The 14,681-nt window shown below is 42.1% G+C and overlaps 1 protein-coding gene across 1 annotated transcript in view; it reads right to left on the bottom strand.

Annotated features, from left to right (window-relative positions):
• Positions 1-3,124: 3,124 nt before the first annotated feature.
• RAB31 (RAB31, member RAS oncogene family) overlaps positions 3,125-14,681 on the bottom strand; it is a 160,114-nt gene continuing 148,557 nt past the window's right edge. The window contains exon 7 of the mRNA XM_066352615.1: positions 3,125-6,666. Coding sequence (XP_066208712.1) covers positions 6,569-6,666 — 98 coding nt within the window. The 3' untranslated portion in view covers positions 3,125-6,568. The remainder of the gene's footprint in view (positions 6,667-14,681) is intronic.

The following is a 14,681-nucleotide window of genomic DNA, read 5'->3' as shown; positions in this document are numbered from 1 at the left end:
GTGGGTGCCTCTTCTAGGCTCTGGGGCTCTAGGCTAGGGCTTCAGGCCTGGGGCTTGGGACCCACACCTCTCAGATCAACCCTCCCTGTAGTGAGAGTCCCTTCAGATCCTCAGCCACCGCTCACTCCTGGGAGCTGTACCACCCTTTCCAAATCTCTGCCCTTCCTACCAGTCTCGGTGTGGCTTCTTCGGTGATCCTTGGTTACAGACTCCTCTTCATTTAGTCCAAAGTTGGTTTTTCAAGATGATTTTTCTTAAATTAAGTTGTAATCCAATTTGGTCCTGGGAGATGGCAGTTGGAACATCTGCCTACTCAATCACCATCTTGGAAATCTATTTAAACTCTATTGCCATTTATTGTTCATATTTTTTATCTTTATTTTTTTTCCTTCTTCTTAAAGGAGACCCCTTTTACATTTCATGTAATACTGGTTTGATGGTGATGGACTCTAGTTGTTGTTGTTGTTGTTGTTTGTCCGGGAAGCTCTTTATATGTCCTTCAATTCTAAATGATAGCTTTGCTGGGTAATCTTGGTTGTAGATTCTTGTTTTTCATCACTTTGAATATTACTTGCCACTCCCTTCTCACCTGCAAAGTTTCTGTTGAGAAATCAGCTGACAGTCTTATGGGAGCTCTCTTGAAGATAACTAACTGCTTTTCTCTTGCTAGTTTTAAGATTCTCTTTTTGGACAAACACTTAACTTGGGGTGGTGAACACAATACAGTATACAGATGGTATGTTATAGAATTTGCACCTGAAACCTGTATAACTTTGTTAATCAAGGTCACCCCCATAAATTTAATAAAAAGGAAAAAAATCTGTCTTTAACTTTTTGCATTTTAGTTATGAAGTATGTTGGTGTGGGTTTTTTTGGGTTCATCTTATTTGGGACTCTCAGTGCTTCCTTGAGTTGTATGTCTATTTCTTTCACCAAGTAAGGTGAAATAGGTTTTGAATTTCTTGCTCTCTCTCTTCTCCTTCTGGTACACCCATTATGCAAATGTTGGTATGCCTCAAGTTGTCCCTGTGGCTCCTCCCACTATCCTCATTTCTTTTGATTCTTTTTTCTTTTTGTTTGGTTGGTTTTTGCTTCCTTATATTCTAAATCATTGATTTGATTCTCAGCTTCATTCACTCTACTGTTGATTCCCTGTAATATATTCTTCACTTTCATTAATGTATTTTGGACTTGCTCTTTTTTATGTTTTTCTATCTCCATTTTATGTTTCCTGCTTCTTGTTGAAGTTCTAAGTTCATCTTCTCTACCCCTAAGTTCATTAAATAATCTTGAAACCAGTGTTTTGAATGCTGAATTTGATAGTTTGCTCAACACCATTTTGTTTCATTCTTTTTTCTTTCATTTGGATCATGTTTCTTTGTCTCATTTTGGTTCCTTCCTTGTGTTTGTTTCAATATAATAGGTAGAGTTGCCATGTCTCTCAGGCTTTGTAGAGTGGCTTTACGTAGTAGGTTTCCTGTAGGGTTCAGTGGCACGGCTTCACTGATCAGCCAAGCTGGGCTCTCCAGGTGCATACCCTATGTGAGCTATGTACAACCTCCTGTTGTAGTTGAGCCTTGATTGCTGTTGGTATATCAATAGTAGGGATTTACCCTGAGGCCTATCAGCTGCAAGCTTGACTGTGACCACTTACCACCATGGAGATCAGTTGTGTAGGGGCCCACCCACAGAGTAGTACTTACTTCAACAGGACTCTGGTGCCTGCTGAGTTCATCCTTTGAGCATGTCACTTATGGAGGCCGTTGAATGGTGGTGCTTCAAAATGATCTGAAGATGTCCACCAGGTACTCTGGTTTTGGGATCTCCCAGGAGGTGCAAGCTTAGCTGCAGCCTGTGTCTTGTCCTGTGGCCATCTAGAACAAGCTACAGAGCAATCTAAAGGTAGCTGTTACTTATGCTGGGCTTAGAGGTGTCCAGGAGAAGTCAAGCTATGAACCATGGCTGGTGCTAGTGCCAGGCCTGGGGCCACTTAGCAAGTGGTACAGGGCACACTGAGGCCAGATGCTTCTTGTTTGAGAAATTTTAGGAAAATCTGAAGCATGAGCAAAGATGGGCAGTTTGTATGAACAAGCCACTGGAAACACCTTGGGGGGGTCCAAAAGTTGGGTGGGGCAGAGCCTCAGAGAATCACCAGGGTGGCACAAACACTGTTAGCCAGGTTGTTAGAAACTCAGGTATAGTGCTCACCTGCTGGCTCTGTAGGGGAAAGGCTCATCAAAGGAACAATGATCTCTGTCTAGGAGAAAGCTGTATCCACCCCTTCAGCTCTTATTCTAATGCTGGACAATTCAGTTCCTCCTCATATATTCTGGTACCTTTAAAGCTGCTTCTCTCAGTGCTGGAGTGCAGAGGGAGTGAATCTGAGTAAGTCCATTCATGGGCCCTTTAAGAGGAACTTCCTGGGACTCAAACAGGCCTGTGTGTCCCTCAGCCTCAATTCCTGCTGGTTTTTACAACTGGGAGTTACAGAGGCATCTCTTCCTGGTACTGGAGCCTTGGGCTGGGGAACTGGTGTGGGGCTAGGACCCTTCACTGCTCAAGAGAGACCTCTGCAGCTGAGATATCCCTCCCAATTTTTATCCACCACACATGGATGTGGGACCAGCCCGTTTGTATCTCTGCCCCTCTTACCATCTTTATATGGCCTCTTTTCTAACTCCTTAGTTGTAGGACTTCTGTTTTACTAGATTTCAGACTATTCTTAATGACGGTTGTTCTGCAGTTTATTTCTAATTCTGATGTGATTGTAAGAGGATGTGAGTACCATATTTACCCACACCGCCATCTTGACCAGAAGTTCAATTGTGTGCTTCAACTTCCTTTATTCAATCAGCCATGGCTCTTTTGCTCAGCAGGTATATGGCTCAGCTCCTGAGAGCTCCATTCACACACACCACTATGAATGGCAGTGGTAGCCCTGCACTCCACATTGTTTTGAGATACATGTTGATGCATGATAAATCTTGCATTAGTTTTAATTACCTTATCATTTTTATCATGTAGCTGTGCCACATTTTATTTTTTTTTACTTCTTTAGGGGTAGACATTTGCTATTGCACAGTGCCAGTGAACATCGTCTTCATGTATACAGATACACAGTTCCTCTGGGAAATCACCATTCATTATTCTGAAGTGGCTCTAATTTTTAAAAAATTATTCTATTAAACATTTTAATAAAAAAAGCAAACTTATTAAAACTTAAAATATTTATTAGTATAAATCAGTGTTGTTAAACCAAAAATAACAGAAATAATTGGGCGATGCTGAGAGCAATGCTTTACTATAGAATGAATACAAGGTGGAAAGGTCTTAACAGTCTACAGTGGCATCTTCTCTATGTGAGAACTGGGTCCAGCCCAGACAGAAGCCTTTTATAAAAACATGAGAAAAAAGGAGCAGTTTACACAACAGAGCATTAACATTAGATCACTGGGTCTGATTTCAACAATGATGGTTAAAAGAATAAACTAGACATCTAACAGGCTTGAATATAGCTCAGCGCCCTTTCATTTATAAGCTAGCTCATTATTCAACTCCCTACGGACATTGCAGAGCAATGAGACATGGAGTCCCCTAAAAGGAGCTCTGTGCAGCTATCACACGCCATATTCTTAATCACAGAGGAAGTATTTTATTCATCCAAACCTCCCTCAGAAAATGAATTCAGTTCTCACTGGGGCACAGCCCTTTGGTTGGCTAAAGGTTAGTTTTAAGTCTTCAACCTTCTATAATCTACAAGGTAACGTCATATTCAGCACCCTAGTGTACCATTTTCAACCATGAAATGGCAAGTCATTTATGAACCTACATAAAATGTTTGCATAACTCTGCTATCATCTTAGGGCTTTCCATTGGAAAATAATCCCAATGAGAACCCGCTCCTACATTATATAACACACAGCCATGAGCCAATGAAATGGATTATATGTTGGCGTAACAAATATGAAATCATATTTACACATACACACATTGTACCACACATGAAGGGGGGGGAAAAAACAGGAAAAGGAGCAAATTCTGGAAAATGATGTGAAGGATGTTACATCACATGAAGCTACTTGTCATTTTGGAGCAATAGGAATTTGCAGGCCTTTACATAGTATTAGTTATAGTTCCATTATTATAACAGCCAGAAAGTAATATCAAGGCAAAATAAAAGGAGATAAGAAAGCCAAGACAAGGCTCGAGTGTCTACCTTCATAGAGGACTCCACGTTTATGCAAAGGCTCTGTGCTCAAGTGGCACTACTTTCTTCACCGATTGCTCTAAGTAGTGATTATATATATTGTCATCTGACCGGCTTGAATAGTTAAGGCAGTACAGAAAGGTAAAACAGTGGTTTCATATACTCATGTGCTTCTGAAATAAAATACGGCCTCATTCTTGGGTAACCAACTTGCTATAGGAGGGTAAGAAGGGCCATTTCACGCAAAATGCAACCACTATAGCGTTGCTTTAAGTGAAGATCGAAGCTGCTTAACTCCACTGGGATGGAACCACCTTAGCAAGGCAGTCTGACAGGCTATCCAAAGATAAACCCAGGTTGTCAGGGACAGCTGAATGAGGGAAGGTTCCACAATAAGCCTGTGTGTAACCAGGAAATAGGTCATTTCAAATTTTTTAACTTTGGAAAAAGCAGGATGATTGCCTGGCCTGCGAGCCGAATCATGGTAACCAGTAATGCTGACAATGTAGAGAAAACCCTAAAACCCCTGCGGAGGCCCGGTCGAGTCATCTTGCTAACTTTCTTTGAGGTTCCTGTCCTGGGGAGCTAAGAGGCACTTTTAAACCAAAAATAAGTGTTTCCAGCCTTTACATTCTAAGACTGACAAACTACTCTTGCAAGCTGGGTGAAGAACATCAAATTGGCAGCATATTCTTGAGTTAAAAAAGTAAAACAAAAAACCTTAATCTGTGATTTCCACTAGTTTTCTTGATTACCATCCACATAAAGAAGCATCAATGTGGCCAAGATCTCTCATAGACTCTTCCTTTTTGTTGATGACAGTACTTGGTGTCTCTATGCGTCAGAGCACAGAGGACACAGATGTGACAGGACTGAAGCAGCAGCTCACACTGAGTTACTCAAAGTCCAAAGTCTTTAATCAGCTCATGACCTACCTCTCTTCTGGCTTTTACATTATAGTTTTCAATAAATGTTTGCTGGTGACTATGCTGCATGATTAGCTATTTCTGGAGCCATTGCTTCCCAGTTTCTTAGCTCCCACAAAAGACCCTGATCTGAATAACCTTTAATAATCACCTCCCTAGTATAAGCCCTAATAGGAAACCAACTGCTTTTTGATCCCAGGTTTTAATAAAAGTTAGAATGGTAATAGAATTTGAATTTAGAATGGAAATAACTTTTCTTCTTATTCATGCCTTTTCTCCCTTCACTGCCTTTGGACTCAGACATCTTGAACTAATTGAGCACACAGGGAACCTGAAGAGGAGGCTTTTTATCAAAGCTTATTCTCAGTTCATTGGCATTCCAGAGTTGGATCCATCTTAAGCCCTAATACCTACCTCCCCAAGCTTGGCATCTTCTAAAATGCTTTCTCCAATGTTGTAATTGGGGTCTAGAATCTTAAGGTGCTGGCACTACCCGTGGCTGGCTTTCCTGTAACCTGTTATTAACTGCTGTTATTAGACGTTTGCCCTACGCTATAGAATCAAACATCTTCCAGTTACCCCCCCCACACACACACACCCCAGATATGACACTATGCCATATTCTGTTAGTAAAATAATACTCATGTGTTAAAACTCTCTAAGAGAGAGGGCGTTTATTGCCTGGAGGTGATACATGCCCCATGGTCTCTGAAGTAACCTTCACCTGTCACCTCTGTCACTGCTTATACAGTAAGTACTGTAAAGACTCTCTCAAACCAGTCTCCCAATCCCCAAATCACATTCAATATTTTAGTCAGATTTGATTTGTTTGTTTATACATGACCAAAACAATATAATAAAAATGTTCAAGTAAAAGAGATGCAGACAACAGTTTCTAATACATCTTTCTCCACTTTTATAACAGCTCAAGTCTACAGTGTGAGCGATGATCCAATTATACTTCACTGAAAGTTGAATTAAATAAAACTAGGTTAACCTTTCAGTGAAGGCTGCTTAGGTAACAAAAGCAATGGCACTGAAGAAGTTATTGGAATTTGGCTAGAGAACACAGGGAATTAGAGTGAAATAACCACTTTCAGAATCTCACACACATAATAAGCCACTTTGATTTTTGTACAAATTAAGAATATCTTAAGGTTTTCACAAAATCATAGCGATACTTATTATCTAACATCCATTCTCTCCCATGTGCATTTCATGCACGAAAGGCTAGGGGGTGGATTGTTCCAGAGTTTTCTCAGATCCTTTTCCAGGAACATTTCCCACCCCATTCCCTGCAGATCTTCCCGGAGGCCAAGCCAGCATGCTCACTTCTCTCTAAGTGAGGCGCCAGGGCACCAATAACGGGGGTCCTTCGGCTGTACACGGGAAGGTGGCTCTGGCTTCTTCAAGTGCACTGGGCCAAGAGCCCCGGTTAGCAGCACCTCCGGCTGGCTGCCGCGCTCTGTGTCCCAAGTTTGATTGCTCCATTGTTTCCATATTCATGGGGGTCCAAGGGAGGGATCTGGCGACCTGGAAGAAAAAGGAGGCCAAGGGTGAGTTCCTTTGTCCCAGCTGACACCACAGAAAGATTGTGACTGTGCCTCAACAGCTCTGCTTGACGTTTGTGTCGTATGGAAAGGACGAGGGCCTCAGGTGTAAGTCTGTCCCCTTCCTCTGGTTTACTCCGTTGTCTGCTGAATGAAGTCAAACTCATGTTTAGAAAGTTCAGGAAAAGGAAAACCAGCTTCCTGATAATTATGGATTTCCTTGGATTTGGAATGCCTTGCTTTTGGGTACAGGGGACAGTTCCCGTCCATCTTCTTGGCACAAACATCAGCCCCCGGTTCCTCCCAGCCTTCCCAAGACCTGTCCCAGTGGAATAAGCCGCCCCACGGGCACCAGGACGTCAATAAAACAATGAGCACTTGTCTTTTCTGCTTCTTAAAATAGAGCTGGACTGGGTGGGAATTGTAATCTCCTCATAATGTCATTTATTAACACTCAGCTAGCTATCCCTTCCTCCTGCCAATGCATTTAGAACATTAACTAAAAAGCCCTAAGAGACACTCTTAGGAAACAGTATTTTAATGTCAGCCACAAGTAATCTTACTTTTACTTAATTTAATTTTTAAAATTATCCTACAGTCTGTGTAAATAAACACAAAGTAAAAAATTTTAAATTAATGGAGGGTGATAGGGAGCTGGTAATTAAAGGATGTGGAGGTTTTGTTTTTAGATAATAAAGATATTCTAAAATTGACTGCTGATGATTGTATATCTGTGACTATACTGAAAACCATTGACTGTACACTTTAAATGGGTGAAATGTATGGTATGGAAGTTTTTAAAAAATGTATTGTGATTGAGATATAATTGACATATAACATTGTATAACTTTAAGGTGTCGATTTGATAATTTAAATATCGCAGTGTGATTATCACCATAGCATTAGCTAATGCCTCTATGCTATCGCATGATTATTATTATTTTTTCTTTTGTGGGAATAATTAAGATCTAGTTTGTTAGCAACTCTGAAATTTATTATACAGGATTGTTAACTACAATCAGATATGTGAGTTTTTACCTCAAAAAAGCTCTTTAAAAAAGGCAACAGAATCTGGTAATCACAAATATTTGTTAAGAAAAGTTTTCAATGATTTTCAGAGGCACCATCCTCGCTTAGCCCTGTGAAGTTGGTGGAATGTCTATTATCATCACCACTGACTATGCCTCAGAAAACTCAGACTATGTGGTGAAGGTCACATCAATAATTAGTGCCATCCGTGGTTCTTTGTAACCTACATCTTGATTTTTCTGACGAACTCCCAAGCCCGTGCTTTTCCTGTTCTACCGCATTAGCTCTCTATTCTACTTTTCTCTCTCCCATGAAAAAGGCATGAAAGCTAGCTCTATAATAAAGATTTTTCTATCAGCTAATTAACATATTAGTACTAAGTAACCAGAAATTAGATATGAAAGGGAAGGCCTTGGCCAATTGGCTCAGTGGTAGAGTGTCAGTCTAGCATGTGGAAGTCCTGGGTTCTATTCCCAGTCAGGGCACACAAGAGAAGCAACTATCTGCTTCTCCCACCCTGCTCCCTCCTTCCTCTTTTCTCTCTCCCCATCCTACAGCCATGACTCAAATGGTTCAAGCAAAGTTGGCCTAGGGCACTGAGGATGGCTTCATGGCTTCTGCCTCAGGCACTAAGAAGAGCTTGGTTGCTGAGTAACGGAGCATCGCCCCCTAGTGGGCTTGCCGGGTGAATCCCAGTCGTGGTGCATGCGGGAGACTGTCTGCCTCCCCACCTCTCACTTAATAAAAAAGAAAGAGAGAAAGAAAGAAACAGAAGGGGAATTAGTTCTAAAGACAAAGTCTTTTAATGCATCTGGATGTTACCTAAAAACCATGAAGAGAGTAGAAAATGCCACGGTATAGGCACATTTCCACAAGAGGCAGAAATCGTTCACGGCAAAGGTATTAATGTGTTGTATAGATTGTGTGATATGGTCAATCACCAAAGCTCAAATATAAAAATTAAGCTCATTGGCAATTATCCAAAATTCAAAATGAATGGTTCTTTACCTGGTTATGGAGCAGATGGCAGGGTTGTAATAATTTCTGCAGCCACCACACCTGCCACTTTGTGTTGCCAACAAAGCTATATAAAGCTTGTGCAGGCCATTCTCAAAATAGTTCCCTCTTAATCCAGAAGCAAATGAGAATGCTAGGTATGTGTTTCCCTCTTCTGGAAACGTTGTGTTCTTTTATTAGTCATAATTCAAAGGAAGTAAAAGAAAAATGCTTCTTCTACTTTGTCAATCCTAAGTGATAAATAGAGGAGAAGGTACTCAATGACTGCCAAAACTCTGATTTATTAGGTCCAGTCTTGCCAGTCAAGTGTTACTTAGTCCTTGAAAAAGAAGTGTTTTGGAGGGATGATAGTCTCAAGATATAGTATTATTTATTTTTATTTTTTATTTTTATTTATTTATTTTTTTTTTCATTTTTCTGAAGCTGGAAACGGGGAGAGACAGTCAGACAGACTCCCGCATGCGCCCGACCGGGATCCACCCGGCACGCCCACCAGGGGCTACGCTCTGCCCACCAGGGGGCGATAATCTGCCCATCCTGGGCGTCGCCATGTTGCGACCAGAGCCACTCTAGCGCCTGAGGCAGAGGCCACAGAGCCATCCCCAGGGCCCGGGCCATCTTTGCTCCAATGGAGCCTTGGCTGCGGGAGGGGAAGAGAGAGACAGAGAGGAAAGCGCGGCGGAGGGGTGGAGAAGCAAATGGGCGCTTCTCCTGTGTGCCCTGGCCGGGAATCGAACCCAGGTCCTCCGCACGCTAGGCCGACGCTCTACCGCTGAGCCAACTGGCCAGGGCTATTATTTAAGTTATTTAAATCAATAACACTTCAGGAGCCTCCTGAGTGTGTTAGGTTCTGCAATAAGGACTTTTACTCTTTGCATCTGAAATATTTTGGGACATTAGAATTCTGACTGGTGTAAGCTACTGCCCTAGTTAACTAAGAAAAGTATTGTTTACTGATCACTATTTTTGGCAAATCAAAATCAGTATCTATACTAGCATCAACCTTATGCTAGTCTTATGCTGTTAACTCTAAAGTTAAGAAAACAGCCCTGGCCAGTTGGCTCAGTGGTAGAGCGTCGGCCTGGCGTGCAAGAGTCCCCAGTTCGATTCCCGGCTAGGGCACACAGGAGAAGCGCCCATCTGCTTCTCCACCCCTCCCCCTCTCCTTCCTCTCTGTCTCTCTCTTCCCCTCCCACAGCTGAGGCTCCATTGGAGCAAAGTTGGCCCGGGCGCTGAGGATGGCTCCATGGCCTCTGCCTCGGGCACTAGAATGGCTCTGGTTGCAACAGAGCAACGCCCCAGATGGGCAGAGCATCGCCCCCTGGTGGGCATGCCGGGTGGATCCTGATCGGGTGCATGCGGGAGTCTGTCTGACTGCCTCCTGTTTCCAACTTCAGAAAAATAAAAAAGAAAAAAGAAAACAGCACGAAGCTTTTAGTCCTACTATACACGGCTTATTCTTTATGTCTCGTGTGTGTTTTGTCCTATGAAGAATACGCCAAGTAGAGAAAAAGTTTATATATAAGATATTCAATAAAGCCACAAAAGTGGAATAAAAATCTGAAAACAAGGAGCATACAAAATAAATGGGTATGTTAGGGAAGCCTGTCAGTACACTCCCTTGCTCTCCCCTCCTTCCTCCCTCTTTTCTGTCTCTTACCCCTCTCCTCAGTAGACAATGTTTGGGATGCAAGATTAAGTTACACCTCATGGAGACTTCCCTCTTATCCATTTAAAACGTTTAGCATTGTTTTGAATCAGCCTCTTGAACCTAACTTCTCAGAGGCTGCAGTTCTGTTTATCTTCAGAATATTCAAACTCGCACTTTTTAGAACAAAATAGTTCTCAAAAATAGAATTACTGGCCCTGGCCGGTTGGCTCAGCGGTAGAGCGTCGGCCTGGCGTGCAGGGGACCAGGGTTCGATTCCCGGCCAGGGCACATAGGAGAAGCACCCATTTGCTCAGGGCTCCATTGGAGCAAAGATGGCCCCGGGCGCTGGGGATGGCTCCTTGGCTTCTGCCCCAGGTGCTAGAGTGGCTCTGGTCGTGGCAGAGCGACGCCCCAGAGGGGCAGAGCATCGCCCCCTGGTGGGCAGAGCGTCGCCCCTGGTGGGCGTCCCGGGTGGATCCCGGTCGGGCGCATGCGGGAGTCTGTCTGTCTCTCCCCGTTTCCAGCTTCAGAAAAATACAAAAAGGAAAAAAAAATAGAATTACTACCGTTATCTCAGACTTCATTTTGCTCATCTGGTAGAAAGAGTTTTGAAATCTGAGTCAGTGTTCCACTTAAGTGAACGCAGTCATGTTATTTAGTATCTCCAAGACTTTCTTTCCTCACATGGAAGGAATATGAGAAAGTAACTTGACAACTACTACTCAATACAGATACATGGCTATTACTAATATGGAAAGAACTGATGACCATGAACAGAGTCGTGGCTCTGGGCACAGCTCAAGTACGGTCTGTATGGTGAGAAACCCCTGCCTAGTGGCTCACCATGGTTGACACTCGGGGTTCAGTAACTAGGATTGGGGCCCACCTGCTCCTCTACAGAACATTCAACCTGGAAAGCTTCCCATACTTTCCAACTTCAAACAGCGACAAGAAAGAAAGTGCTTGCACTTTAAGGCAGAGAGAGGAAAGCCATGTCATAACAATGAGGCAAGCACCTTGAAAAGAAAAGGAAGCAAACGGCACCATGAAAATACAGGAGTTCAGGATCTTGTGGTCTGAGTTATTTGGAACTTACTGAAAGGCTTAAATGTATTTAGACAAAAGAATAGTTCTAGAAAATGGCTGTAGCATTTTGTACCAAGGTGATCACCTTAGAAACCCTGTTGAATTAGTATTAATTACACGGGGCATAGAAAAGGACAAAAAGGTATATACAAATTATATATACAAACATCTGAAAAGGGTGAGAGCTTCGTCTGCATTTTTCTACTCTTACACAATGTTCCCTGAGTACACAATCTCCATAACAAGTCATCCTTGACTATAAATCCTCAGCTAGGGTGTTTATTTTAATAAGGTTTGGATTGTGTAAGATTCTGTTTGGGAAAAAGTTAAAAGGCTCTTTTTTGAAGTTCGGTTTTCCTAAAAGTTGACAGCCTAGAGAAAAAGCAGGTTTTATAAATGATTGCTCAGGAACGCGGTATGTAAAAAAACAAAGTGCAAGCCTATAAATTTTATCATGGACTCTGGACTCCAGGCTGTAATGCTTCATGCACGATGAAAGTCAAACAGCGTGCTTAGCTGCAGCTGTCCTCTCTCCCCGCCTGGCAGACCGGCCATTTCCTGCACCAGCTTAACGTCCTTCCTGCCCGTTTCTTCTCTCCTTTCCTCCCACGTCCCCTATTTACTTGGCTTAACTATCTTCTGTTGCGTTTTAGAGGTGCTGGTAGCTGCTGTGCAACTTCCATTTCTTGATCCTGATTTTCTGAATTAATCAGATCAGTAAACTGACCAAGTTTATTAGGACTTGGCAGAGTTGACTCTGTACAGCGATCCTCAAGCTTCTCCATTTAGAGAGTGGGGTCTCCCCAGAACAAGGCAGGGCTCACCTGCCCTAAGAGTACAGCATGGGGGTGGGGGAGACATGCATGACACTCGAGGTCACTCTCTGTAACTGTCCTCTTGCTGCAGGAAAGAGGACAGTATTGGAATGACTAGATGACCTTGGAGACTAGATGACTAGATGGCTTAGGAGACAGGAAGGGAATTTGGTCAGAAGGCTTGCGAAAGGTCCAGGTCAGGGACAATGAGAGTTCTTATTTGGGTGCAGCTGAGGAGAGTAGAAAACAAAGATGGAAAGAGAACTGCAGCAATACACCTGGCAGATGTGACAACTGATTGGATGTGGGAAGAGAAAGATAGGCATTAAACAGAAAAAAACAAAGCTAAAAGTCTCAGAAGCTGAAGGAAGGTGCTGTACAACAGAGAGGGAAATAAGGGGAAGGATGCCATAGGCTGCTAGTCTAAAATCATTAGATTTCTTTACCCTTCAAAGACATCTTCTCCCTACTGTTTTTTTTCCCTCAAATAAATAGCCTATTTAGGGGGAAGCAGTTTTAGTTACAAACAAAAAGTTGCACATAAAGTATAGAGTTCCTACATACTCCTCCTCATCATCCCAATTTCCCTAATTTAACATCCTGCATCAGTATGATATACTAGAAAGCCTGGCAGTCATACGAAATGACCGCTGTTCTAGATATTATAAATTGTAATTAAAATGATTTGTGCAAAGGTGTCTGCTAATTCAAACTGAATTACCCAGGGCAGGCGGTGAGGACGCCCCTTTGCTTAGTGCCCCACGGGGTTTCCTCTTCTACTTGCTTAATTGCTTAAAGTAGAGTGCAATGAAGATAACCACTGGCGGTACATTTCTTAAGAGCCACCGCTAGCTCAATAAATAAAGGTGATTTAAATAATAAAATGTTAATTCACATGTCAAAGATCTCTTTGTACACAACATTTCTTGTGTAGATCTTTCCATCATTTTTAAGCTCGCCTTGCAGAGGACCATCAATTATTTTTAATTTTACGTCCGTTCTTTCACGAACTCTTGAACGGGCAACATAAAGTTGACCATGTCCAAAACAGGCTCAGGTAAAAAAATGCCAACACGCTTAAGCGTTTGGCCCTGAGACTTATTGATGGTCATAGCAAAGGCAAGTTTTACAGGAAATTGTCTACGTCTCAATTGAAACGGCAACCCTGTTTGAGATGGAGCCAAATCAATTCTTGGAATGACATGTATTTCACCTTTAGAGGAGCCAGTCAAAGACTTAGCTATTATGACATTATTTTTCAATTGGAGAACCTCTAGTCTTGTACCATTGCAAAGACCCCTTCTGGTGTTAAGATTTCTTAACAGCATAATAATTGCTCCAATCTTTAACCTCAATTTGTGAGGTGGCATGCCAGAAGGCGACAGACTATTTAAAAATTCCGTTGGAAAGTTGTTGGCACTCGCTTTATTATCAGCTACAACGGAATCAACACTTAAATATGTCGTGTCGTTCCCTTCTATGATATTTAAGACATCATCATTTAGTTTGTCTACATCAGAATTTTTAGGACACAATATTGCCCTTTCACTAATTTCACTGATGTTTCCAGGCTGCGAGAAAGAGGCATTTGCTCTGCGACTGAAGCAAGCCTTGTCTTTCTCTGCTCAGTGGTTTCTTTTTGTCGAGAAAGCCGTTTTTGTGCAGCTTTAGCTCCTTTTCTCTCCTCTTCAGTGCTGTATTTTCTAGGAGGCATTCTTAAAAGAAATTACGTTAAGACGTAGTTTTTATGTAAAACAGATGATTGCCAATGCAAACAAATGTTCACCTTCCCCCTGACCCACTCAATCTGCATTCAGCCGTGGCAACTTCACCCCATTGGCTAGTACAGTTACGCAAGCAACCAATAAGCTATCGGCGACAAACAGACACTTAAGCCGCATATAATAAAGATTTATTAGAATTGATGACTCATTATTGATCATTATTATGAATAAAAGCCCATAGTTTACTTTTAGGGTTCACTCTTAGTGTTGTACATTCTATGGATTGTAATAAATGTATATGACATGTGTCCACTGTGGCAATATCACACAGAATGGTGTCACTGCCCTGAGAACCCTCTGTGCTCCACCTATTCATCCTTTCCTCCTTCCAAGCCACTGACCTACTGTCTACATAGTTCTGCCTGTCCCAGAATGTCACATAGAAGGAATCACACAGCATGTCTGATTTTGGGATGTCTTTTTTCACTTAGTAATATACATTTAAAGTTCTTCCATGTCTTTCTGTGCCCTGAGATCTCATTTTTATTTTTATCACCAAATAATAGTCCATCTTATGGCTATATCCCTTTCATATTTTTAAAAAGATTTTATTTAGTGATTTTATAGAAGGGGGGATGGAAATGAAAAGTTTCAACTCATAGTTGCTTCACTTTAG

This window comes from Saccopteryx leptura, chromosome 11 (genome assembly GCF_036850995.1).
Source record: "Saccopteryx leptura isolate mSacLep1 chromosome 11, mSacLep1_pri_phased_curated, whole genome shotgun sequence".
In the NCBI taxonomy this organism is placed as follows: domain Eukaryota; kingdom Metazoa; phylum Chordata; class Mammalia; order Chiroptera; family Emballonuridae; genus Saccopteryx; species Saccopteryx leptura.
The sequence above is the reverse complement of the archived record's forward strand: the minus strand, read 5'-3'. Positions and strand labels throughout refer to the sequence as shown.